Below are 23,639 nucleotides of genomic sequence, written 5' to 3' on the forward strand. Positions count from 1 at the left end.
GTGGGAAGAGACTCGAGGCGGTTTAATGAGGGACCTGCTAGCTTGCCCGCCCTGTCTTCCCACGCACCAGATCTCCCAGATCTTGTCCAGATCCATGTGGTCCTCGTCCCCCAAAATCGCTGCCGGCGACACCGTCGTCGTCTGGATGGTAATTGTTTTTGTGGCGTATTTAATACTTCGACTAATAGATCATAGACCAGGGACAGCATCCAGCCCCTCGTCGTCGCCCCCGGCAAAGACTTGAACAGCAAATACGGCAACTACCGCCACGCAGACTTTGTCGGTGTCCCCTATGGCTCCAAGATTGCCTCCCGCACCGGCCAAGGCTTTCTCTACCTCCTCCGTCCCACCCCAGAACTCTGGACACTCGCCCTCCCACACCGCACCCAAATCCTCTACATCGCCGACATCGCCTTCATCACCTCCCGCCTCAACATCAAACCCGGCGCACGCGTCATCGAAGCAGGCACCGGTTCAGGTTCCTTTACCCACTCTGTCGTCAGGTCCATTGGTGATTCCGGTCATCTTTGGTCTTACGAGTTTCATGAGGCTCGAGCCAACAAGGCCAGGTTCATTCATTCCAAAAAAAAATTTTCCCTTGAACACGGCTAATCTGCATCTAGGGAAGAGTTTTTACGTCATGGTATGACTGACACCATCACTCTGACACACCGAAATGTGTGCAGGGATGGATTCACTGTTGACAATATCGTCGATGCAGGTATGTATATAATACGTCACCCACTCCCTCAATCTTTTGGCTCAATTTTTACACAAGTTTTTCTTGATCTTCCTGCACCCTGGGACGCCATTGATCATGCCAAGAAAACATTACGGGTCAGTTAAAATACCTATTGCGTTAACCAAAAACTGAACGATCTAAAAAAGAAAGACCGTATTACACGGATATGCTGCTTCAGTCCCTGCATGGAACAAGTCTTACGAACAGTATCTGCCCTAAACGATGCCGGCTTCACAGGTACGATAGAAAAAACCCTCCTCCCCCAAAAAATTCATCTTACTCATTAATACTTCGGCAAAATTCAGAAATAACAATGTATGAAACCCTTCTTCGTCCACACGAAGTCTCCCAAATTCCTCAACTCCAATCCATCGGACACGTATCTCAAAAACTCAAAGAAGCCGAAAAACGGAGGGAAGAAAAACGACTTCGTCAGATTGCCAATAACAAAGCTCGCCTCAATACCACCACCACCACCACCACTCTGACTAAGCGTAAACGCGACGACCCTCTCGATAATAACGATAACGATAACGACTACAGTACCGAACACGATCTTCCTCCTTCCGAAGCCAAACGTGTCAAGTCATCAGAGACAGAAGCAGTGGACAAAGACGAAATGATGATCAAGGTCGACGACGACGATGATACGACTACTCACAACAGAGGAGGTTCAACTCTTCCCGTATCCAAACAATCCCGTATCAGTGTATCGAACGCTTTACCTGATGTCCGAGGTCACACTTCTTATCTCACTTTTGCCGTTCTCGTCCCTTTGCTGTCAACACCTCCTCGTGAGGATGAAATGGCCGAGCAGCAACCTTCTGGCTCAGGATAAATATTAGGTTATTGTATTACTAAGTTACGTGTGCTTAGAATGTACCATCCCCTCGGGCTCTCAATCCATCCAAAGACAATCAACTTCCTTCTATCCTTCATCGTCGTCATCATCATCAGGATTCTCAGCATACACGACAACGCTCTTTGATCTCCGTGGACGTAACGTCCTCGTGGATACAGGAACATCTTTCTTTCTTCGTTTCCGAGTAATAGTGGTAGTGGTAGATGTAGATGTAGGGTTGGTTGTCCTCTTTGATTCATCTTCATCATTATCATCGTCACTAAGAAAATCATCTTCATCTCCTTGTTTCCGTTTCCTACCTCCCATTGTTGTTCTACCAAGCATATTCCGATGTCTCTGTCCCGTTGTCCTCACATTCATAGTAGTCGGGGCCGCGGAAGAACTCAATTTCCGTACCTTACCCCTCCTCAACCTTTCAACTTCATTTCCATTTACGCTAGTAACACTTGTTATGTCTTCTGTAAGAACCTGAAGATCGACTTCTTGTTGTGCCGCGGCGTCTTCTGCGAATTGAGCCATGGTTTTAGGGATCATCATAGAAGTGGGATTTTCAGTAGTGTTATTGTTGTTGTTGTTACTGGCGTCTCGGAGATTGAGTGGTATGATATGACGATGCTCGACATTCTGTTCGTCTTCATTGTCGAGATCGTAAGTCACGAAATCGGGTATGGCCCTCATTAAGTTTTCTTCTCCTCTTTCTAATGATTTCGAAGAGTGTTGTTGATGATGAAATGATACGACAGGAGCGTCGGGGACATGTTGGAATTTAGGGAGATGAAAGGCTTGAACTACGTCGTCAGCTTCGATGAAGTCGTGGTGGTCATGTTCAGATGGTTCCTATTGTAAAAAATCAATATCATCAGTTTCCAAAATAAAATAAAGTGAAACAAATTACGCACAAGTTCGATTTCAATCTGTGAAAAAGCATCTTCTCCTTCTTCACCGTTCTTATCGGTACTTTCCTTCTTTAACACTGATACTAGATCCCCATCCCTATCTTCATCTTCATCTACGATGGAGTTTTTATTCTTCTCCTTCTCCTTCTCCTTCTTCTTTGGCGTAGACAACGACGACGATGACGACGATAACAACAACACCTTGGCATTATGGTTGTCGTCACGACGTGAAATCTCAACTTTGCCTTCTTGTCCTTTATCAACTTCCCCTCCTTCTCCTACTACACCTGGTGTTGTTCCATATTGTTCTTGTAACCTTTGCCGAATCCGAAGTCCTTGAATCAACCGTTTCCATTGTTTAAGTACTCTTTCTTCACGTTTCACTTGAGCTCTCGCCTCCGCTATCCGTTCAAATTCCCAAAACGCCTTTAAAATAAAGCGCGTTTTTTTAGATGAGGGGTTGTCGCAGAATGGTGAAAGACGAACCTCTAGTAAAGTATCTTCATTTTCTTTTGCAATGACTACACCTTCTAGAACCGGATACGCTCGTCGCTTTTTAAACTCAAAGCCAGTCTGAATAACGATGATAATGGGTTAAGAAAGGAAAGCATGTTGGAACAAATTAGAAAAGTGTACGCACAACAGCCTCAGCGAAATCGAACCCTAAATTTCTTGCTACCTTCGCGACACCTTTATCTGAATGATAGAGAAGTGATTAGCGTTTTTTAAGAAAAAGATTACAAGACTGAGTATAACTTACAAGGGATATGCGCTGCGCCTTGAGGGAGCATTGAGGGTGTATAGAGATCTATATTCCCAAAATTATTTTTCGGTATAATTCCCTTTAAGAAACAATAAAAGTTTATCACTCGACTTTTAGACTTGAAATGTAAAAACGACTCACGTCAACCACCGGATCCGGTATATAAAGTTCCGTTTGCAAACGCGCATAAAGCCCTTGCATAGCATCTCCCGAATTACCCTCCCCGCTACCTCCAGCTTCCTTCAAAACCTCCAATTCCCGAAGTTTATTCACTGTCCCAGCACGAACTTTCACCATCTTCAAAGGTTGTTCACCAGTCTTGATAGTACGACCTTCATTCCTCATCCAATTTTCCGCAGTCTTCAACGACACAACAGCAGACCTCGGATAAACGGGTTCTCCGCGGAATTTACCAAGTTCGGGGGTAGAGGGAGGTGGTGGGTATAAAGTTTCATTTTGTTTGAGATGTCGTATCAGAACGTAGCTTTTTTTTTATTTGGTGAGTTAATGACAGCAAGAGTGGTTAAATGACATCTTACACTGGATGATCCTTGAATCCTGTCATAGTCGTTGGCATCCCTTCAAGCATTTGAGCTGTCTCAAGTTCTTCGTCTTCGATGTCATCTCGATGCTGTAGAGAATCTCATAAAATGGATTCGATGCAGAAGTGAGGGTCAAAAGCTCACCAAACGATAGGGGCGGTGAACAATACTCAAAACATGACCCCACCAAGCCCTTCGACCCCCCATGTTCGCAGCTCCGCTGCCACCTTGGGCTTTCACGACCTTGGTACTGTAATCCCTCGCATAACGTCGAGTAACGTCCCTAGCGAAGCCATCTTCCTCAAAGGCTAATACATATAAAAGGCGGTTTTCCGCATTTTGCTGGGTTCTAGATGGCTTCTTGTTCGGTACAGGCGAGTTGAAGCGTGAAAAGTGGGCGACGGCAGTGTTCGGAGGCGTATTTATAGATGATGGTGTCGGGTCAAAAACTTTGCGCTTGTTCACAATATTCCGTATGGGATCGACAGGAAGCCATCGTCCATCAGGTTTCGAAAACACTTCGGTCCAGAAAACAGGAGGAGTGGTCGTTGGATCCAAAGGTACTAATTGAAAAGCTAAGAGATTGATGTCTCTGCCAGTCAGTATTGAGTGAACGTACAAGGACTGGCATCTGAAGTCGGCGAAAGACTTCCCAGTGTACGACCTTTTGGTCTAGCTTTTCTTAACTTGATTGGAGGTCTTGCTTTTTGCTTCCCCTTCGCTTTGGCTGACATTGATCCACCATCGAGTCGTTGTCCACTTCCTGGAAAGTCTGTAGCCTTGCCCTTTCCTTTTGACTCCCGCGTCGGAGTTGAGGCACCCATTTCTTTTATGTCATCTTCATTTTCAGATTCTCCACCCTCCGAGGCCACAGAAGTGCTCTCCGAAGCTGTAGCTTTCCCTTTCTTTTTGCCCTTGGTCTTTTTCTCATATTTTGGTTTCGGTTTTCCGACACTTGCTTGCCAAGGCACGCTCTGAAGACTCGCTACGAGGCGAGCGGGTATCCCAAGAGCCCGACATAAAGCTGTGAAAAGTTGCGCACTTGTGTCTCTTGAGCCTCTTGCCATAAGAGCATGCTTCATCAGACTTTTAGGGGTCCGTATGAACTCTCCGTCCTCGTCCAAGACATCCTGAAGAACTTCCACGTCCATTTCACCATTAACAGAATCATCGTCGTTGGAAAGAAGATGGTATCGTTCTAAGACTTTTTCAACATCGAGGAAAGTACGATTGCGGAGATGCCCCTCTGGAACTACTTCGAAAGCTGACGACCACCAACTGGCGAGGTCTCGGACTGCGTTTTCGAACATCCGCCCCCGCTGATTCGGATCCGGGATTCGTGATTTATGTATTGTCGCAAAAGAATCTTGATATTTGAGTGGGCATATTGACAGTAAACGAGCCTGTACAAGTGAATTAGCTCTGAATAAAACCCAAAGCCCAAAGACACCCACGTGAAGTAATTCATCGTTTAGATACTTATTCCGCACCCATGCATTTGTTAGCAAGCAGATTGTATGTATCTTGTGGCAATCGATTCGAAGTATGCGCTCTGCATGGGATAGACCTCTCTTCCTAGAAGATTATGAGTCATTGTCCCTGCGGGAGAACGAGACGAATCTACTGCTTGTCCTCGCCGGCCTTGGGTTGCGCATTTAGAGTAATTTCAATGGTCCTGTCCTGTAGTTCAGGGAACTCGACTTCTTCCCAGTCATTATCGTCGTCACTGTCAGCGCCCAGCGAAAGGAGGTGGTCGTCCATGCAACAAAGTTTGTTGTGACTCGCTCAGTCGCGCGACGTCACGCGAATTGATTAAGTACGGCACCGCCATTGATCCATTGATTGATCTGGTACCGGTCACCAACCTGATCCATCTACATACAAACTCGAATTACTCTCATAACCACCTACCCAATCCCTAATCACCAAGTTAATCATCATCCTCGATTATCTCCATACTTCTCTTCCTCACCTTTCCCTTTACTACTGTTTAATTGGGCTCTTTCGTCTTCTTTTGATACGGTTCAAGTTAGTCTTCAGCATCATTTGCATAAAGCGTTAAAGCCTCTGCTCTCCCCATTTTTTGCAATGGCGAATAGGCTTTGAACGATTTCGAATGGAACTTATCTGTGGAGTGTTCCATTAGATAGATAATTGAACCGAGATATTCTGATCCTTTTGCATTGATACGTGAATGGGAATTAGGGCGAGGAATACCGACGAAGGGTTAAGCTTAGATCACTGTAGATCTGCAAAGCCACAAACTAATAATTTAAGCACTCTAGACCGGCCCAGTCTGAAACTGGATCGCGAATTATACTAACATGATTCACCACACGGAAACCTATCCTAACTTCATCACCTCTTCCCAAGTAGAATCTATGCTCCACAAGCCCGATATATGACCGCCTTCAAGCAACTTCGGTCGAGCATTAGGGTATTTCTCCACCAACCACTCCGCCCAACTAGGAGGCGCCATTCGATCATCCTTTGCATACACAATCATCACAGGCTTGTTACTCATCTCCTCGACTTTAAACCCCCAGTCACCATGCAAAACATCCGTTGTTCCCATGAACCCGTCCCACTGCATCCTCACACTCTCGACCATATTGCTTGCCATCCTTCTCTCCAAGTCTCCTTCATTCAATCCTCTTTGCGTCTTCCAATTATCGAATAACAATTTTTCGCCTTCACCGATATGGTTGAAAACCAGCTCCCGCAGAAACTTTTCCGCATTCTCGACGTTTTTCAATTTGTGCGCGATGACAATCGATGATAAACGTTGAACGAGTCCGAATGGAATCTTTCGGGAGACCGGTCCAGCGAGTATGTAATTGCCCCAAGTCATTGCCTTTGCGTAATCTTTATGATACTTGAATGGTGAAATAGGGCTTAGAAGGAGGCAAGCGACGATATGCCGACTCAGGGGGAACACATGCTTGGGAGCGTTGAACAACATCTGGGCAGGGACAGTACCAAATGAGCCTCCACTGATGTAGATTTTGTACGTAGAATCTACTTCAGGATTTTCAGCTGCAGCTAAACATCCGGGATGAAAATGTTCAAGCAGTGCGGTAATATCCTTTGCCAATACTTCACAATACGGAGTATTGGAAGGTCCAGGAGATGATTTCCCCCAACCGGGGAGAGTGGGAGCAATATAGTGAACGTCGCGCTCGAGGAAAATTGGAGGAGGGCGAACGGCATCCCCAATGGAGAACATTCCGTGAAAGAATATGACGATGGTCGAGCTGCTCGTGTTTCCAGAATGGTCGTAGGCCATCGTCCTACCATTTGGTAAGTCGAGGTACTTCTCGCGTGGGGTGACGGTGGCCATTGAAAATATGATGAACAACTTCAACTCGTCCAGGTATTTAAGTCCAGGGCATCACAATACATTCTTGTGATGAGTTGATAACGCCGATGCCAATGTCACTGATCCGCAGTGCGCCCGCAGTTATTATGTTCAAATATCGTGATTCGTGGTTGCGCAGTGGTGTGATAAACCTTGCGCAGCTGGTACAGAGCTGGTAAGGGAGGGGTTATTTGCATCTATTTATATCGGTTGTCATGAGATCTTCCACTTTCCTCGATAATCTGGGAATATTAGCAAACGATGATCTCAACGCAATTCTCATCAAACTCAAGCTTCGTGCTTCAAGCTTCAAGGCTAGGCAAGGATCTCATTACTACCACCCCCTCGTTCCGCTTCCCTGTTCGCCAGTTTCGATTGCTATAGGGGCGTATGCAGGGTGCACGAAGTATGAAATCGAATGTTATCAGATGGCCCAATAGGTGCGGGAACACTCGGATACAAACCAAGGGTATGTGAGTCTTTCTCATATCCCCCGATCCCTTTGTTCAGCCTCAAGGGTATCGAGTTTAGAGGTAAGGAGGATCTATATCTGTTCCAAACTTCCAATTTCCGTACATTTGCATAAAGCTAGACGTGAGCCAGTCTTCATCGATCATCAAAGGATCGCGACGTTTCGTTCAGCAAGAGGCTATAAATTGCTTGTCTTTTGGAACTGGGCTATCCTGGCTGCGAATTGTCAGAGAGATGGCTGCTCTAATAACCGACCATCGGAAATTCTTGCACGCGCAAATCTATGCTCCTTTGGTGTTGGTTTGCTCTAAATGAAGATCTGAGTTCTGCGAAACGTGACTGCTAAATTTTTTGGGGCTGAGAACAGACGCGATTAAGAGACACACACTCACGCTGTGGGCATACAAATCCAGGCCAGGCGCATTACCCGACATAGAGACTTCCCGCCGAGAAGCGCTGAGCTGCGGAGTATCGTGAGCAGGTTCAGTAGTGGGCGAAAATGCTCTGGCCTCAAGGCATGAGGAAATTAAAGGAATTATACGAAGATTGTGGGAGGACAGAAAGCCTCTATTGAAGAAATCGGAATCGAGTATGGGTCGGTTCACCAAAGGTTCAAGAGCACCGCAGTTCAGGTTGTCCTTTGATTGGCTCGGGCATTGTAAGAAGAAACAATCCCAAATTAGATACAAAGTTATAGAAAGAACAAGATAAAGGGTGGCGTATTGAAACGTTGTCCTCGCCAAGACTCGGAGTCGCGTAATCCACATTGTTCTCCTTGATCTACATTCTTCAGAGTTATAGTGACAATAGTCTCATCTTCAGGAAGAGGGAGCTTCGACAGGGTGTAACAACGCTGTTGCACGGCGGCATGAGTCTTCTCGAGGTGACGTATTTTTTGTATCGATGAATCCGACTTGGAGGTGGGACAAGCACGTACACTGACTCTGTTATAGGTTGATGCCTCTGATAGTGCGAATTAAATTACTGACTACTAGTTTAGAGACTGACGGGATCACCGCTGGGTTTCGACTTCAATTTTGGCCTTTGTTACGATCAATTCATCAGTCTGAGAGACGGGATTTTCACATGGGTACATCTTGTATGTTTCATCTGCTCTGACTCGTTGGATTCTTTGCGTGCTTTAACGGCATCTGGAAAAGAACAAGTGAGCCGAGCTGCTGCGAGAGCAAGACTTAGATGTCGGTTCTGGAGCGGAAATACATGGAAATCATCTGCGTATCAACGAGAAGAGCAATCGCTCAGGTGGAAGAGGGAACAAAGGTTGATGCTAGATCAAAGAATGAGATACGTTAAACCAGATCGACCACATCAGTAGGAATGGGAGGCGGATTCGTAAAATACTAGAAAATCTACGACTTGGTGGATTTTCGAACACGAGATTATTACCGCTCTATAATGGCCGACCACATTCGTTGCACGTAGGTCTCGCTGTATTACATTGTTCGACTTCTGTCGACCATCAGTTCATCAGTCTTCCCTTGCGACAACGCGAAGATCCGAAAGGAGGACAATGAGCATTGGAAGTTGCTTAGTTTGCCACACAATGGCGTGGGTAGCCTGACGGCAGAAACGGGTAACGGCACCGGAATGAACAAAGGTTCCAATTAAAGAACAACAAAAGATGCTGCCCATGACATAAGTACACTACTTATTGTATCTTGTTGTTGTTGTTCTGCCGTTGCCTTGATCATGTAGTCATGATTCTACTATAAAGGCATAATAAGGTTTAGGTGCTCAAAATATCCTTCTCACCATAACATTCCTATCTCTCCTCCACTACTCATAACCCAGAAACACTCGGTGCTGCACTATAACCAAGCATGGCGCACGAAGAACCAGCTACTCATCCATACTTCCAGGTGCGTATTGTCAGGACCTTCGCATACGAGAGTGTTCCCTAATTCATATCCCAGGATCCACCCAAACAAGAATCCTTGACACGATTGAGAGAGATAGCCAACATTTTCCTGGAAAAGCTGGATCAACTAACTATCATCGTCGCCGCATTCCACAACCAAAATCCCTGTCCAGACGCCATTGACGTTGTCGGTCGAATTCGCTTTCGTACCGCGGAACAATGCACGAAACTATCCGAGGTCATATACTCCGTTCAGAAATTCACTCTTACGTATCTGGCATTCGTAACTATGCTTTCGAACAAGAAGGAGAAGTCGGTGCTCAAGTTCAGTATCAAACGCGTGGCGGATGATGCTACGGCCTTGGCAGCACAGATGGGTGAAGCCCGTAAAATGATACATGAATTCGAGAAGAAAATCAAAGAGGAGGAACTTCCCAAGATAACGGAGGCGATGAAGAAGAGTGGGTTGCCTTTGGTCTAACGCTCTTTTCATAAACTCATGTTTTGAACCTTGCAGACAAAAGTGCCAACAAGAAAGTGTTCACCGAAGCGAATTTGCAAGTTTTGACGGACTTTTTCAAGGCCGCTCATGAGTACGGCACCCTACTTCAGTCGAATAGCGACTATTTCGAAGCAATGGCAAAGTTAGTCCACGACGAACGGACCAGCTTGCCTTCAGATCCGGAAATCGAACGGATGCGGGAAGTTTGGCAGGCGTTTACTCAGAAAACTGCTGGCTTGGAAAGGGGCTTGGACGACATTGAAGACGGCATATGGGAAGGAAAGAAGATTCGCGATGCCAAGGATCCTTCCAATCCCTTCCGCGATAAGTCGAAGATCTCTGAAGACGCTTCGGATAGGTCTTCTCGTTCATCGCGGGCAAGCTCTCGGAAATCGTTCTCGCGGCGTTTCTTCCCGTTTTTGCATAGGGAGCATTCTTAGTTAGATTCGTTGACGCTGTTCGCGTTCCACGGAACTCGGTAGTAGGGGGGAGTGATTTTCTTCTCGTCGATTATTTTGAAGGCATATCATCGGAAATAGGATATTTATTCTCGTGTTAAACAATGTATATTCTACAAAGGACAGCTAATTGAAGTAACTGGGTAAACTTGAGCGACAGTGGCAAAGGCAGCCGTTAAGATGACTGCTTGGCAGAGTCCCCATCAGCAAATAGCTATCCGCCCAGACAGCAGCAGGAGCAAATTCAGGAAGCTAGAAGTCAAGAAACGAGCAAGAAGACTCAGTACCAATAAATTCAAACTGGAGTACGAGCGACTGGAGTGCTAGCAAACAATGACATACATTGTTACAACAACGGCTTGCAAAGCGCACAATGATCACAATGATCCACGATGAGCAAACCCAAAAACCGACCACCACAAACAGTCCAGTCAGGAATCTACAAGTCAGATGCTATCAGGGTCCGTTTTTTACTTCATCATTCATAACGTGTTCTGATTTCAGGCCATAGGATGTCGCAGAGTCCTTAGGAATTAATATTTCTGACACAGTCGCGTCGGTACTCGCCAGTGATGTCGAATATCGGATACATCAAGTAGTAGAGGTGAATCGCTTCAGAAAATGCCGCATCCGTTATTGAATTCCGAGCTTGTCAAGGAAGCGTCCCGATTCATGCGCCACGGCCGACGAACAACACTCACATCAAGCGATATCGACCTTGCCTTACGAACTCTGAACATCGAACCACTATATGGCCACCTCCCATTCTCTCAACCCTCTTACCGTAAAGCCCTCCCGTTCCCCCAAATGAACCAGCCTGGCTCAAATCAGCCTAGTGCAGCTGGACCCGTGTATTTCGTCGAGGACGAAGAAATTGATTTCGAACGTGTCATGAGGGAGGAAAAAGTCATGTTGCCAAAGGGCGTCAGCTGGACCGCTCATTGGTTAGCAGTGGAGGGGGTTCAGCCTTTGATTCCGGAGAATCCGCCTGCTGTTCCGCGGGAAGAGCCTACGGCCGCAGGTGAAACCAAGGTCAATGGCGCTTTGACCTCTGTTCCTGCGGCCACTGGTGCTGCTGGTCTACTTCCAGGAGGAGGTCAGAAACACGGAGCTCTGCCAAACGCCAGCAGTGCACAATCTGCAAATCTGGTCAAACAGGTCCTCTCGCGCGAGTTACAACTCTATTACACGCGTCTCACATCTTCTCTTTTACCCCCATCCAATACGCTGGACTATACGACCAAAAAAGCAGCTGCTCTCGCAAGTCTACGGCATGATGCAGGGTTGCAGGCGTTGTTACCGTATCTCGTGCGGTGGGTTGGAGAAGGCGTTGCCGGCGTTCTTAAAACTGGAAAACAAGATGATGGAGACGGAAAAGTCTTGGAAGTCCTTATGGACGTTGTGAGTGCTCTGTTGGAGAACAAAACATTATTCGTTGAACCATACGTCAGTCTCATCTTGCGTTGCTATATTTATGTTGTAAACTGAGATGAAACTCCAGCTTCATCAACTACTGCCACCAATCCTTTCGACCCTCCTTCATTCCTCACTTCCCGCAGCACTTTCAACACAACTCCGTGTCTGCGCTTCCCAAACTCTTTCTCATGTTCTCACGCAGCACAGTACGACATACCCGTCTCTATCTCCTCGTATCATGAAAACACTTTTGTTGGCGCTAATCAGTCCAGGTAAAAGTCGCGGAACGAGAGAAGGTGCTGTACGTGGACTGATGGGAGTCGGCAAAGAAGCTGTGAGAAAAGGTCTGGTCGATGCTGGCGGTGCACGCGTGATAGCGAACGAATATACGGGAACTAGCGCAGAAGAACAGGCGTTGTTAGAAGCTGTCACGGTAATGTCCACAACTTATTACCTACATCGACGAACTAACGCGTGGTTTCAGGAAGCTTTGCAAGTGCTACGACCCATGACGGAGATGTCAGATTCTCTCGATTCAAGCAATGAGGAAGATGCAGCGATTGCACGGAGATTGCAAGAAGCAATTGGTGACCAATTTGCTGGACGTGTCGCTGTTGATCGGGTGTGGGCAAGGGAGGTTCTGGGTATATCCGAATGATGCTGCTGGATGAGGTTCAGGACTTCTTCGGCTTATGGGTTTTCGGGCTTTTATTCTATGCCTTTCTGTACGCTTTTCTGTACGATTATTCGTTCATACTTCGTAGATGTCGTTATTTCCTCGTGGGAGGTCTAGCGGTGTTGTGAATACCTCTTGAAAACTCAGCTATCGCACCAAGACCCCCATGAGGTGGGAACGAGCGAGATGCGATTTCTCGGGCGTGCCTTCATGTTCTTTTGCCTAACAGTTAACATTAATTCATTCATTGTGCGTCGTAATAGACCTCAGCTATTACTCTTATTCTACTAATCGCTTCGCTGCATGTATTTTTATCCCTAACATTATTCCTTTGTTTGACTGCCTGCTCGAACTTTACCTGTTCACAACCATCGAGGGTGGGGCTGTTCCCTTTTACTATCTTTCATTCCCTAATTTTATCACGCAGTCATCCTCTCTCCTCTAGGCTGCAGCCACCTATGCATTATCCAGCTACAATCGAGAAATATATTCGAGAATCTCGTACCAACCATCACGCACTGTGGACAACCCAACCCAAAAAGAAAGCGAGAGAAAACTCCGGCATAAGAGTACTAATACAATCTGGCAAGTGGTCGGACTCCTCTGGCACTCAGGTAAGTTTGTGGTGAGCTTTGCAAGGTGTAAAGGGTATTCATTGTCGATAACCGATTGAATGATGTTAGTTGGTTTTCGTCAGAGCTTCGTGAGACCTCGGAATTTGCTATTCGGAGGTTTAGGATGAGGCGAGTACCCTGAAGTACTGGTGTAAGAAGGTCAATAATTAAAAATGGTGATGACTTACGCCAGTGCAATAAACGAGGGAAAGCCATCTTTGTGGTTTTGAGAGTACGAGAATGAGAATGAGGGAAAGTAGAGAAAAAGGCTGTTTAAACCCACAGTGTCCACGACGTCGGCGTTTCCACAACGCGAAGCGATTCGAGTAGGCCAAACAAGCTAATGACTTGAAAATGTTTCGGGTAACATTAGTGGTTACAAGTTGCGTCTGGACAAAGGCTTTTCCTTACTGAATAACCTGAATTGTGGTGAGTCGAAAGGAAAATCATCTGGTTGAGAATGATAAGTACAACGTACGGAATGAAGAATAAAGTCCCGTCTCTGTAGAAAACGTAGAGGATCGGTCGCCAGTATCGCATCCGCTCAAAGCTGGTCAAGAGTGTGTGATTCGAATTCATTAAGGATTGGTATAATTTCGTAACGGTCAGTGCAACCTCCACACCTAAGGCACCGAAAAAGAATTAAGAGCAAGTCGATGGTTGGAGTGAGATGAAAAGCGTTTACTGTTACTGAAGACTTTTGAAGCCCTTGTATAATACAAAATATCGATCAACGTCATTTCACACTACAGGGAGAAGAGAGATGATACTAACCATAGAGCAACCGTCCCATATTGCGTGATGCTGGCGACTCTAGGTGAGAAAGCGACGATGCACCCGGGGAAAGGTACGACGAGGACACCATGCACTTGTATTGAGATGGATACAAGGAGAAAAATGAATACGGCGGCCTGTTGTCGGCGACGTCACATAAGTAATGGAAAGTTGAGGCACACGATATAGTTGGCTCCTCACGATTACTTCAACTACCAAGCAAGAATTAAATGAAAGGTAACGTGTGAAAACATGTTCAAGAATGCTTACTTGTCATTGCTATCCCCAACAAGATGGTGACTAGAAAGAAGTGTGACTAAACGCATGGATTGCCGGTTGGTAACATTGACCTTTCATGTTATTTTTACCGTACAGGGCCCTCAGTCTCAATACGAAAAGGGTCTTGATAACGCATGTGTATGCGACTTGGCGAGCACTAAAGGAAGCGAATCAAGTCTCAGATTAGGCTTTTTTAAAGAAAAAAAAAAAAACGGAACAAGACTTACAATCCTGTGATCCAAGTAACGGTCTTGCACCTAATGCATCTTCAATGAAAGATGCGCAAAACAAATTGCAACGTACACCTGTTGGGTCATCAATATGTGATTGACGCGTTGGATAAGTCACACTCATACGGAAGGAGGTACAGCTGATCGCTGATATACTAATCAGAACAGAACTCAGATGTCTACATGCGAAAATCGGAGCTTTCAATCCCACCCACCATACAGAAAGAGACTGGCAAACAAGCTTCAGTATAACGCTGTCTTGAGGCTGAAATTAACATGATGCGGCATACATAGAGTCGAAAACGGCAAGATGTCGGATGAGAACATAAAGGGCTTTGATACTCGTGAATGGACCGCTATGACATCCCATCAGAGGAAGCATGACTTGATGTAACAAGAGTCGTACGAATAAATAAACTTGACCTATCATAACCACTCAGTGTCAATTCCGCAGTCGAGAACAAGTGGGGACGTACTTCCTCGCCAAAAAGTAGAAATGCGTCATACACCAAAACCGCTATGGCGGCCGCTGGAGCGAGTGTTAACTCCGCTTCTCTACAGGTTGAAGAATCACCCACCATAACTGTACGATGTGGTTCTCGTGGCTTCATAGGCCACGACAAGGGAATCCATTTCCGTACTTATCATAACTATAAGTCAAGTCGATGGGAGACCAGTGGAAGAACTTGATGGCTTCTCTCGAACTCTTATTTGAGGCGAGGGATCCTTCCGGGAGTCACTGGTCACAGGACCTGAACGTTGAACATTGAACCTTCAAAGGGGTAATGCTCAATAGTCACCGGCGATGAGCGAACCCTGACTTCTTACCAAAACGAATGAATGGACAAGCTTTTTCAGGTTTGTCCAATGACTGATAGGACAACCACTGCAGGGACGCTCCGAATATGACTTAGTACTTACAATTAATATAAAGATTCAATTTGATGATTTGATCATAATGATTGCTGCTGCATACGAGGGAGAATGATGTTTATGCCAAATATCCTTGCAATAACATCCACATGTCGGGGTTCCCAACGTGCACTGGACATTTAGGCTGCAGCCGCCTCTGCATTAACCGGCCACAATAGAGGCGTATATTCGAGATTTTCGTACCAACCATACACGCACTGGATAACCCTTAACCCAAAAAGAAAGCGAGAGAGGTATTAATACAATCTGGCAAGTGGCCGGACTCCTCTAGAACTCAGGTAAGTTTGTGGTGAGCTTTGCAGGGTATAAAGGCTATTCATTGTTGATAACCGATTGAATGATGTTAGTTGGTTTTCGTCAGAGCTTCGTGAGACCTCGGAATTTGCTATACGGAGGTTCAGGATGAGGCGAGTACCCTGAAGTACTGGTGTAAGAAGGTCAATAAGTAAAAATGGTGATGACTTACGCCAATGCAATATACGAGGGAAAGCCATCTTTAGGGTTTTAAGCGTATGAGAATGAGATGGAAGCGAAGTAGAGGGAAAGGTTGTTTAAACTCACAGTGTCCAGGATGTTGGTATTTCAATAATGCGAAGCGATTCGAGTAGGCCGAACAAGCTAATGACTTGAAAATTGTTTCGAGTGCCGTTAGTGATCTCAACCTGCGTCTGGACAGAAAATTTTCCCTACTGAACAACCTGAGATTGAAAGGTTGTGGTGAGTCGGAAGTATAGTTTGGTTGAGTATAACAAGTACAACGTACGGAATGAAAAACAAAGTCCCGTCTCGATAGAAAACGTAGAGGATCGGTTGCCAGTAGCGCATCCGTTCGAAGTTTGTCAAGAGCGTTTGATTCGAATTCATTAGAGATTGGTATAATTTCGCCAAGGTCAGTGCCACTTCCACGCCTAAAACACCCAAAAATATTAAGAGCCAGTCTATGGATGGGACGAAGTGAAAGCTTTTACTGTTACTGGAAACTTTTGAAGCCCTTGCGGGATAGGAGATATCGATTAGTTTCGTTTTACAGAATTAAAGGGAGAAGAGAGACAATGCTAACCATAGAGCGACTTTCCCAATTTTGGTGATGTCCCCCGCTTTCGGTGAGAAAGCGATGATGCACCCGGGAAAGGGTGTGTCAAGGACGCCATACATTTGTACTGAGATGGATGTAAGGAGACACATGAACACGGCGGACTGTTACCGGCGGCATCATATAAGTAATGAATGGTTGAGGCGTCTGATATAGTTAGGTCCTCACGACTATTTCAACTACAGAACAAGAATTCAGTTGGAAGCCCGCGGTGAAAGCATGCCCAAAAATGCTTACTTATCATTGCTATCCCCAACACGATAGTGACTACAGAGAAGTGAGTGAGACGAAATGCATGGGCTGCCGGCGGGTAATATTGACCTTTCGCGTTATTTTTACCGTAAAGGGCCCTTAATCTCAGTACCAAAAGGGTCTTGATAACACATGTGTAGGCGACCTGGCGAGCACTAAAGGAAGTGGAAAAGTTATAAATTAACTTTTTCTATTCCTTTTTTCACAAGAACAAAAAAGAAAAAAAGACAAGCGCGGCTTACAACCCTGTGATCCAAGTAGCGGCTTTGCACCTAATGCATCATGTTCAACAAAAGACGACCAAGAAGATAAATCATGCAACGTACACCTGTTGGGTAATTAATATGTCAAATGACATGCTGGACAACTTGTACTCATACCGAGGGAGGTACAGCCGTTTCCTGATAGACTAATGAGAATTGGATTCAACTTCTATGTGCGACAATCGGGCTTCGATTCCACCCACCATACAGAAAAACACTGATAGACAAATCAGTTCAACACTTGAGGCTTGAATGCGATAAGGACGTACATAGAGTCGAAAACAGCGAGATATCGAATGACAACATAAAGGACTTTGATGCTCGTGAATGGACCGCTACCTCTTCCATCAGAGGAGGCTTGACTTGATATAATAAGTGTCGTACGAATAAATATACTCAACCTAACATGACTAGTTAGTGCCAAAACCACAGCCGAAAAGAACTTGAGGACAAAGGGGAACATACTTCCTGACCAAAAAGTAGAAATGCGTCATACACCAAAACCGCTGTGGCAACCACTGAGGTATGGTTTTTGACTTCGCTTCTCTACGGGTCGAAGAATTACTCACCATAACTGTAAGACATGGCCTTCGTGGCTTCATAGGTCACGATGAGGGGATTCACTTTCATGCTAAACAAAGGCATAAGTTAAGTCGGGAACCAGTGGAAAGTTTGATGTCTTCTCTCGAACTCTTATTTGAGGTGAGGGATCCTTCTAAGAGTCACCGGTCATCGGTGACGAGAAAACCCTGACTCATTACCAAAGTGGATGAATGGACATGCTTTTTTAGGTTTGTCCGATGACTGATAGGACAACAGGGGCGCTCAAAACAAGCTCAAAATGTAACTTACAATTAATAAGTTACGGTAAGCAGACGGCAATTGCCTCAAGAATTCAATTTGATGGTGTGATCATAATGATGTTGCTGCAGCCTGCGGGATACGAGGGAGAATGGTGTTATGCCACAAATCGTGCATTGACTCATGTCGGGGGTTCCCAATATCCACGACAGACACAATTTACCAGGGTCAAGAGGTATGGGGCATTTAACAGTACTAGTATACGCCTTTTCAAGGAGTCTGAATTGCCTAAATACTCACCTCGACCTTCCATTGTGGCAACATACTTTCTATCTGTCACAACTGTCAGGGAGGTCGGATTCGTAGTTTAATTGTGGATTATCAAAGTTTCGTACACAATATATTTACTTACATACCACCTGACTTCAATGCACGATCCATTGCCGTTTTCTAGGGACGCGTCGCTGTGTATCAATAGCAAAGGTGATAGGCTGGCGTTAAAGAGCTGATACAGATCTTTTTGTGGCCCGCCACACTCTGTTTCGTTACAAAATGCCCAGCGCTCTTCACATATGACTCAACTCACGGATCAGCCTATCCTCGGTACCGCTAACAAGTCGCGGTGACGGTCAAAAAGGGGCACCACTTTCGAGTTAATACGATGGATGCTGTGAGGATTTAATTCCAACAATCCAACCTGATCTAAACCCACGACAAGACTTATCTAATTATGTAGTGGTGTCCAAAACAAGAATTTCACCAGCCGACCCAGATAGCATATAGCAGAACGGTGCCCAGGACGGCCCCTGTGAGGCGAAACACCATTAGTGGCGGGTATTTGGAGGTCCATTCGTTGAAAACTGCTGACGAGCGATCTACGAAAGAGAAGTGGGATTCGCGGATGTCTGACATTGAGAGGCGCAAGGCTTCGTAATTGTCTACATGTGTCACAAAAGCTAGGTAAATGCCGTGGCAACGAGTGGCGTTTCCTACACACACCTGATAATAGGCCATGGAAAAGAAAAGTGGAGTTGTAGGCCGTAATGATTAATAATTCATGTATGAGCAAAGAGGGAACAAGGATGATAATAGGTCCGAAGAAGATTGACCAAGCGAGAATATGTGCGAAATAGACGCGATTATGGACTAGCAATTACGGTCAGAACTTGGCAGTATAAATGATATTTCGCGACCTACCAAGTTCTAGGGTAACTAAGAAAGCCTCCCGTACCCATTCCGAGAGCTGTGTAGAAGCTCTACTAATCCACGGCACTAAGAATATTGGATTACCGATACTTGGCATAGACAAGCAAGAGACTCACGAAATAAGTTCAACACAACACATAGCCATTTCAATAGCTCAGGAACGAGCTGCTCTAGATTGACATATCAATTGCTGGCATTTCTAAAGAGCAAAACGGGTTGAACATACTTAGGACGTGAAGGAATCTCGCAAAATACTCCGCTAGTTGTTCGATCCAACCACATGTGACTGCTGCTGCCTGTGGGATGTACATTGTGAACTGGTCGTTTGAATGGAGAAAGCATGGGTCGTGGCAGGCAAAAAGTATTGCTGCTGTGACGTTGCCGGTCGGAAGCCAAATGGGACATGCGTTTGACGCGTGGCAGTCGCGAACATTTTTTGATCCGTCACTACACACCATATAATTCAATCATCAATCATAAAATATCTCGACAAATTGTCCTCAAAAATGCGAATCATTCCCTCTATCCTGGGTTTCATCTCCAACCAGCATGCACTTCCCCACTCGTTTCGCTGGCTCGCCCGCGCGTATGCAAAATCAAGGACCAATCCAGGATCACTTATGCCTTTGTATGTCTCCCAGAAACGTTGCCAAAGACGTTGATGATTAAATGTCGAAGGACATCCTACGTGTGGCTCATAAACCCCCCTGAGGTTCATATTTCGCCGTAACGAAGTAAGACACCACAGGCCCCGCGTGAGTCTGGACCGTTGTTTGGGGTTGAGCTCAAACATGAGCGGTTCTGGTACGCCGCAAGACTCGACCATGTCTGCGAAGTCTGAAGGTATTATGGAGGCTGTCGCATCTGTCATAATTCCAGTGCGTCTCAATGCACCGTAGTATGCCAACCCTTTCTGTCGCACATTGTTCAGACCATCAGCAAAGTCTAGCGACTTGCGAAGGTCAGCTGAATCTTTCGCTTGAGAAAATGCGCATGACAACCATTGGACCTCGATTTTTTTCTGAAAGGCCGGATCGATAATATCGCCCTCGTTGGAAAGAAGGAGAAGGTTTTCCAAAATCTCCAATGTCCACATTTTGCTAGATTCGGGTGTCACTGTGCCAGAAGCAGCCTCACCGAAGCTAGAAGCCCAGTGTGACCGGAGGACGTCGACTGACCACTCCTCGAGATCGGTGCAGTCATATTTATGGGCAATTTCAGCTAATAACATCATACGCTTGAGATCAACTTTTGCAGCATCCTGCTGAGCTCTTATCTCGGCGGGTCTGAATTAGAGATTTTAGGGCTTAGGTCTCAATCCGATCGATTTTGAGGCATACCTCGCGTATAATCCCCAACAGAGAGCCTTAAATGAATCGACATTGTCTTGACAAACGACCGGATTGTCATCTGAACCGCCATCCATCCCACTTGTTCTTCCTCGACCGTTCTGCTCCTTCGACCCTGGCTGGGGTAAGGAAAACATTTTGTCAAAGAAGGGTGATTCTTGAGAAAGAAGACTGTAGTGAATCTGATTCATCCCATTAGTGATCTCTTTTCTAATATCGCGATGAAGACACGGCTGACATTAAATAAGCAACCCCCAACGCTGAAAATGCAGCTTCCATCTTCGAAGTAGTAGTTTTGATCACGGGGTAGCCCCATAGCTGTCAGTGAGCGATGCTAGGGTAGGGTAGTTATCACTGAGAACCGGGCTGGTAGAGAATCCCCTGACCCTAGGTCAGGGTTTCGGGTTTTTGTTACTTTATATTAATTAGATAATAAAGTCTAAATATACCTGGTGTATAGAGCGTCCATCATGAACATTTCGACTACCCGAACATGCAGAAAATTGGTAGAGTATTTTTCGTTGCTTTTGATTGAATTGAGTAACAGTGATATTCAAAATTAAAATCAACTAATGGCGTTTCCATGCCCGGGTGAGAACTCAAGGCAAAACACGACCTCGATCGTCGTGCGTGCATTGACTGACGATTTTCGCATGAGTGCTACGATATGTTTGACGTTGCCCCCGGCCTAATACTTGGTGAATATTAGTTTAAAATGACAGAATAATGGGAGCAATGGCTACTACCGGAGATAGATGTAGGAGTATTTTAATAAAAGTTGTTACGATAATGAAGTCCACAACTTCAGCGGAAAATTGCCATGTAGGTTTGCGTACACTCGTCAATCAACACAGCAAAGTCCCAGCAAATCGATCTTATCATTCGGCTGGGATCATGAAATGATCTGCAAGCGTATCATCAAATTGCTTTTTCGTCGCGCACACTTGGGCTTTGATGAGAGCTTGACAATAAACTTCTCGAGTTCCATAAGGTACCAGTATAGGACGCGCCATAATTCTTTGTTCCAATTCTTGAAAAAAATCATCGGGATCACATGAGCGCTCTCCTCTCTGAGCCTTTTGCATCCCAACTAAAAATTCCGACCACCAAATGTCCCATCCGCGTTGACAGTTTATATGCTTCTGGCAGTGATCATTGTCGCTCAGTGGAAGGGATTTATCAAGATTATTGCGCAACTGCATAAGGGATAAGAATCCGTGATACAGTCGCAATCTTCGCGTATCGTCAAGCTGATCGCAAATGAGTTCCCTCTCTATAAGCGAAGCGGCGTTCCCAATGTGCACAGGTGCATCCGAGTCTTCTTTGGCCGGGGAAGAATTGAATTTTCCCAAGGCTTTGAGGTAGCAATGGTAAATCTTTCCATGAAATTGTCGAAGGTTGAGGTGTTCTGCGGTATCCAGCGCTTTAACAAAGCAGTTTCCTTGGTGTGGCTGGGTCATGATATTGCGAAGCCACTTTTGCTCAATGCGTATGACAAGTTCCTTCTTGTTATTGGCATTAGCAAATTCGAGCAGCCTTCCCATGACAGTCCAGTCGGGACACAAAATGCGTGGTTCGCGCAAATGGGCATCAAGTACACCAAAAGCCCAATTGTGTAGATCTTCAAAGTCGTATTTCTGAGCCATTGTGATGATGCTGACAATTCGGAGCATGTTGATTTTGTCAGTGGGAGGCATCTGAGCCGCAATTTCACTCGGTCTTTTCAGGATTCGGGAATCAATGGAAAGATAGACATTGGAACCAATTCCGTTACTCACCTGGCGTACAATGCCCAACATAACGCTCTAAAGTCTCTAACGGAGTCATGCAAAATTATTGGTTCATCGAATTCTTGAGGATTTCCCGTGTCTGGGTGAGGCAAAGAAAACATGTCACGAAAGACAACCGAGTCATCTTCAAGTCTCGACCGATGGATCTAAAAGAAAATCGGGTTCAAGAAAAACGTCAAGAAAAATTGTCCAGGAAAACCAACATACCTTAAATAACAGCCGGTTCTCAATGAGAATTTAGCAACTACCATCAGAATAATAATAATCCCTGTCTTTCTTGATTGACTTCCCGCTTTCACTTTTGCCTGCCATACCTAAACGATGTGAAGGTATAATGAACGAACGCGCTTGCCAGCAGAGGTACTGTAAGTTTATTTATAACGGCCGCTAACGCGCTAACGGGTGATCTTGCCCTGAACGCACTGTGTTTAATTGTATGTAACTATGAGTAAGATTCAAATGGCCTTCATACTGTAATCAAAAGTCAAGCACACCTAATACGCCAACTTCATATAACTCTCATACATAAAGTTCGCTTTTACACATGCTCTTCTTTGGTCTACCACGTCAGTCATACCTTCAAGCCCAGGGCTTGTTGACTAATGGTTTGAGGGGGGAGTTTGACTACGAATTACGGCCTTCAATCATTTCTGGGTACAAGCCGATCATGATCGATTGATCACCGGCACCCATGAACCCTTTCCTCCACCAAACTTTCAAACGTTCACCAAAAAAACATATATCATTACTTCTCCAAAACCCAAACACGCATTGCTAATACAGAAACTACTCCCTAATCAACAATCACCATACCATACCAAAAAAAAAAAAAACAACACAAAAAATAAATAAACAACACCACAAAAAACCCGAAAAACCTCTCTTCCCATCCTAGACAAGAGAGAGAGAGAAAGAACAAATAATGATATATACAAAAATTACTCTAACTACTTACTATTACGTTTCATCTCATATCAAAATCTATAAGTAAAAAAACGAACGGGAACTGGTGTTTCAATGAGAGTGTACCAATATAAACACAAAAGTACGTGCCCTTGCATGGACACCGTCAAAAAATCAAGGCAACAAGAAACACAAGAAAAAGAAAAGAAAATTATTCACAAGAAGACGCAAAAAAAAAAAGTTACAAAAAAGACCAAAAAAAAGGAACGTTATTTCAATAAACGATAGACATCACACACTAAAAAAATAAAAAAGAGTTGACAAGGAGTGTACAAGAAAAAAAAGAAAAAGAATGTTCAATCAAAAACGAGTGCGTAATTATTTTTTTTTGTTGTCTTGTTTTTGTTTTTTCTCGCAAATCGTTTGTTGATCGCGTAAAGAAAGATATTAAGAGAGTGATGACGAAGTGTCACATAAGCATAGAGAATTTGCATAGGCCTGCTGTACGCATATCTTGTTATACAACCTAAAACGAAAATGATTATCAATCCCAAGCAGAAGCCAAAAAAAGAAAACTCACTCACAAT

The 23,639-nt window shown here is 45.0% G+C and overlaps 7 protein-coding genes across 7 annotated transcripts; 3 read left to right on the top strand and 4 right to left on the bottom strand.

The window, feature by feature from the left end:
• The first annotated feature begins 83 nt into the window (after nucleotides 1–83).
• On the top strand, nucleotides 84–1,748 carry AGABI2DRAFT_193925 (hypothetical protein). Its single transcript, XM_006462780.1, has 6 exons — nucleotides 84–148; nucleotides 196–569; nucleotides 624–721; nucleotides 779–837; nucleotides 889–979; nucleotides 1,048–1,748. Exons 1-6 carry the CDS (start codon nucleotides 95–97, stop codon nucleotides 1,578–1,580), a joined length of 1,209 nt encoding a protein of 402 aa, XP_006462843.1. The 5' UTR covers nucleotides 84–94; the 3' UTR covers nucleotides 1,581–1,748.
• Nucleotides 1,722–5,536, bottom strand: AGABI2DRAFT_47748 (hypothetical protein; the record flags this gene model as incomplete). Its single annotated transcript, XM_006462781.1, has 12 exons — nucleotides 1,722–2,441; nucleotides 2,702–2,926; nucleotides 2,987–3,073; nucleotides 3,141–3,196; nucleotides 3,261–3,342; nucleotides 3,405–3,747; nucleotides 3,803–3,894; nucleotides 3,950–4,165; nucleotides 4,208–4,368; nucleotides 4,425–5,208; nucleotides 5,260–5,380; nucleotides 5,430–5,536. Coding segments are annotated over 12 exons (2,994 nt in total), but the record flags the coding sequence as incomplete, so codon positions are not given.
• A 543-nt stretch (nucleotides 5,537–6,079) lies between these two features.
• On the bottom strand, nucleotides 6,080–7,230 carry AGABI2DRAFT_224504 (hypothetical protein). The gene has a single exon (XM_006462782.1). It carries the CDS (start codon nucleotides 7,143–7,145, stop codon nucleotides 6,150–6,152), a length of 996 nt encoding a protein of 331 aa, XP_006462845.1. The 5' UTR covers nucleotides 7,146–7,230; the 3' UTR covers nucleotides 6,080–6,149.
• A 2,178-nt stretch (nucleotides 7,231–9,408) lies between these two features.
• AGABI2DRAFT_193927 (hypothetical protein) lies at nucleotides 9,409–10,744 on the top strand. The gene is made up of 3 exons (XM_006462783.1): nucleotides 9,409–9,514; nucleotides 9,569–9,974; nucleotides 10,031–10,744. The coding sequence occupies exons 1-3, from the start codon at nucleotides 9,476–9,478 to the stop codon at nucleotides 10,453–10,455; spliced, it is 870 nt and encodes a 289-aa protein (XP_006462846.1). The 5' UTR covers nucleotides 9,409–9,475; the 3' UTR covers nucleotides 10,456–10,744.
• A 121-nt stretch (nucleotides 10,745–10,865) lies between these two features.
• On the top strand, nucleotides 10,866–12,547 carry AGABI2DRAFT_152253 (hypothetical protein; the record flags this gene model as incomplete). The annotated part of the gene is made up of 4 exons (XM_006462784.1): nucleotides 10,866–10,934; nucleotides 10,985–11,077; nucleotides 11,131–11,919; nucleotides 11,975–12,547. 4 exons carry the CDS (start codon nucleotides 10,866–10,868, stop codon nucleotides 12,545–12,547), a joined length of 1,524 nt encoding a protein of 507 aa, XP_006462847.1.
• Nucleotides 12,548–18,560: 6,013 nt separating this feature from the next.
• Nucleotides 18,561–19,321, bottom strand: AGABI2DRAFT_119686 (hypothetical protein; the record flags this gene model as incomplete). The annotated part of the gene is made up of 5 exons (XM_006462785.1): nucleotides 18,561–18,742; nucleotides 18,804–18,950; nucleotides 19,002–19,076; nucleotides 19,127–19,180; nucleotides 19,237–19,321. The coding sequence occupies 5 exons, from the start codon at nucleotides 19,319–19,321 to the stop codon at nucleotides 18,561–18,563; spliced, it is 543 nt and encodes a 180-aa protein (XP_006462848.1).
• Nucleotides 19,322–19,930: 609 nt separating this feature from the next.
• On the bottom strand, nucleotides 19,931–20,739 carry AGABI2DRAFT_193930 (hypothetical protein; the record flags this gene model as incomplete). The annotated part of the gene is made up of 3 exons (XM_006462786.1): nucleotides 20,598–20,739; nucleotides 20,351–20,541; nucleotides 19,931–20,296 (listed from the first exon to the last, which is right to left on the bottom strand). Coding segments are annotated over exons 1-3 (633 nt in total), but the record flags the coding sequence as incomplete, so codon positions are not given.
• Between the last annotated feature and the right edge of the window lie 2,900 nt (nucleotides 20,740–23,639).

This window comes from Agaricus bisporus (genome assembly GCF_000300575.1).
Source record: "Agaricus bisporus var. bisporus H97 unplaced genomic scaffold AGABI2scaffold_7, whole genome shotgun sequence".
NCBI classification, from domain to species: domain Eukaryota; kingdom Fungi; phylum Basidiomycota; class Agaricomycetes; order Agaricales; family Agaricaceae; genus Agaricus; species Agaricus bisporus.

Coding starts and splice junctions, on each gene's coding strand:
- AGABI2DRAFT_224504 (XM_006462782.1), bottom strand. CDS start 7,145: ATGGCCACCGTCACCCCACGCGAGAAGTACCTCGACTTACCAAATGGT.
- AGABI2DRAFT_193927 (XM_006462783.1), top strand. CDS start 9,476: ATGGCGCACGAAGAACCAGCTACTCATCCATACTTCCAG. Junction 9,515..9,568: donor CTACTCATCCATACTTCCAG/GTGCGTATTGTC, acceptor TTCATATCCCAG/GATCCACCCAAACAAGAATC. Junction 9,975..10,030: donor AACGGAGGCGATGAAGAAGA/GTGGGTTGCCTT, acceptor TGAACCTTGCAG/ACAAAAGTGCCAACAAGAAA.
- AGABI2DRAFT_193925 (XM_006462780.1), top strand. CDS start 95: ATGTGGTCCTCGTCCCCCAAAATCGCTGCCGGCGACACCGTCGTCGTC. Junction 149..195: donor ACACCGTCGTCGTCTGGATG/GTAATTGTTTTT, acceptor AATAGATCATAG/ACCAGGGACAGCATCCAGCC. Junction 570..623: donor GCTCGAGCCAACAAGGCCAG/GTTCATTCATTC, acceptor ATCTGCATCTAG/GGAAGAGTTTTTACGTCATG.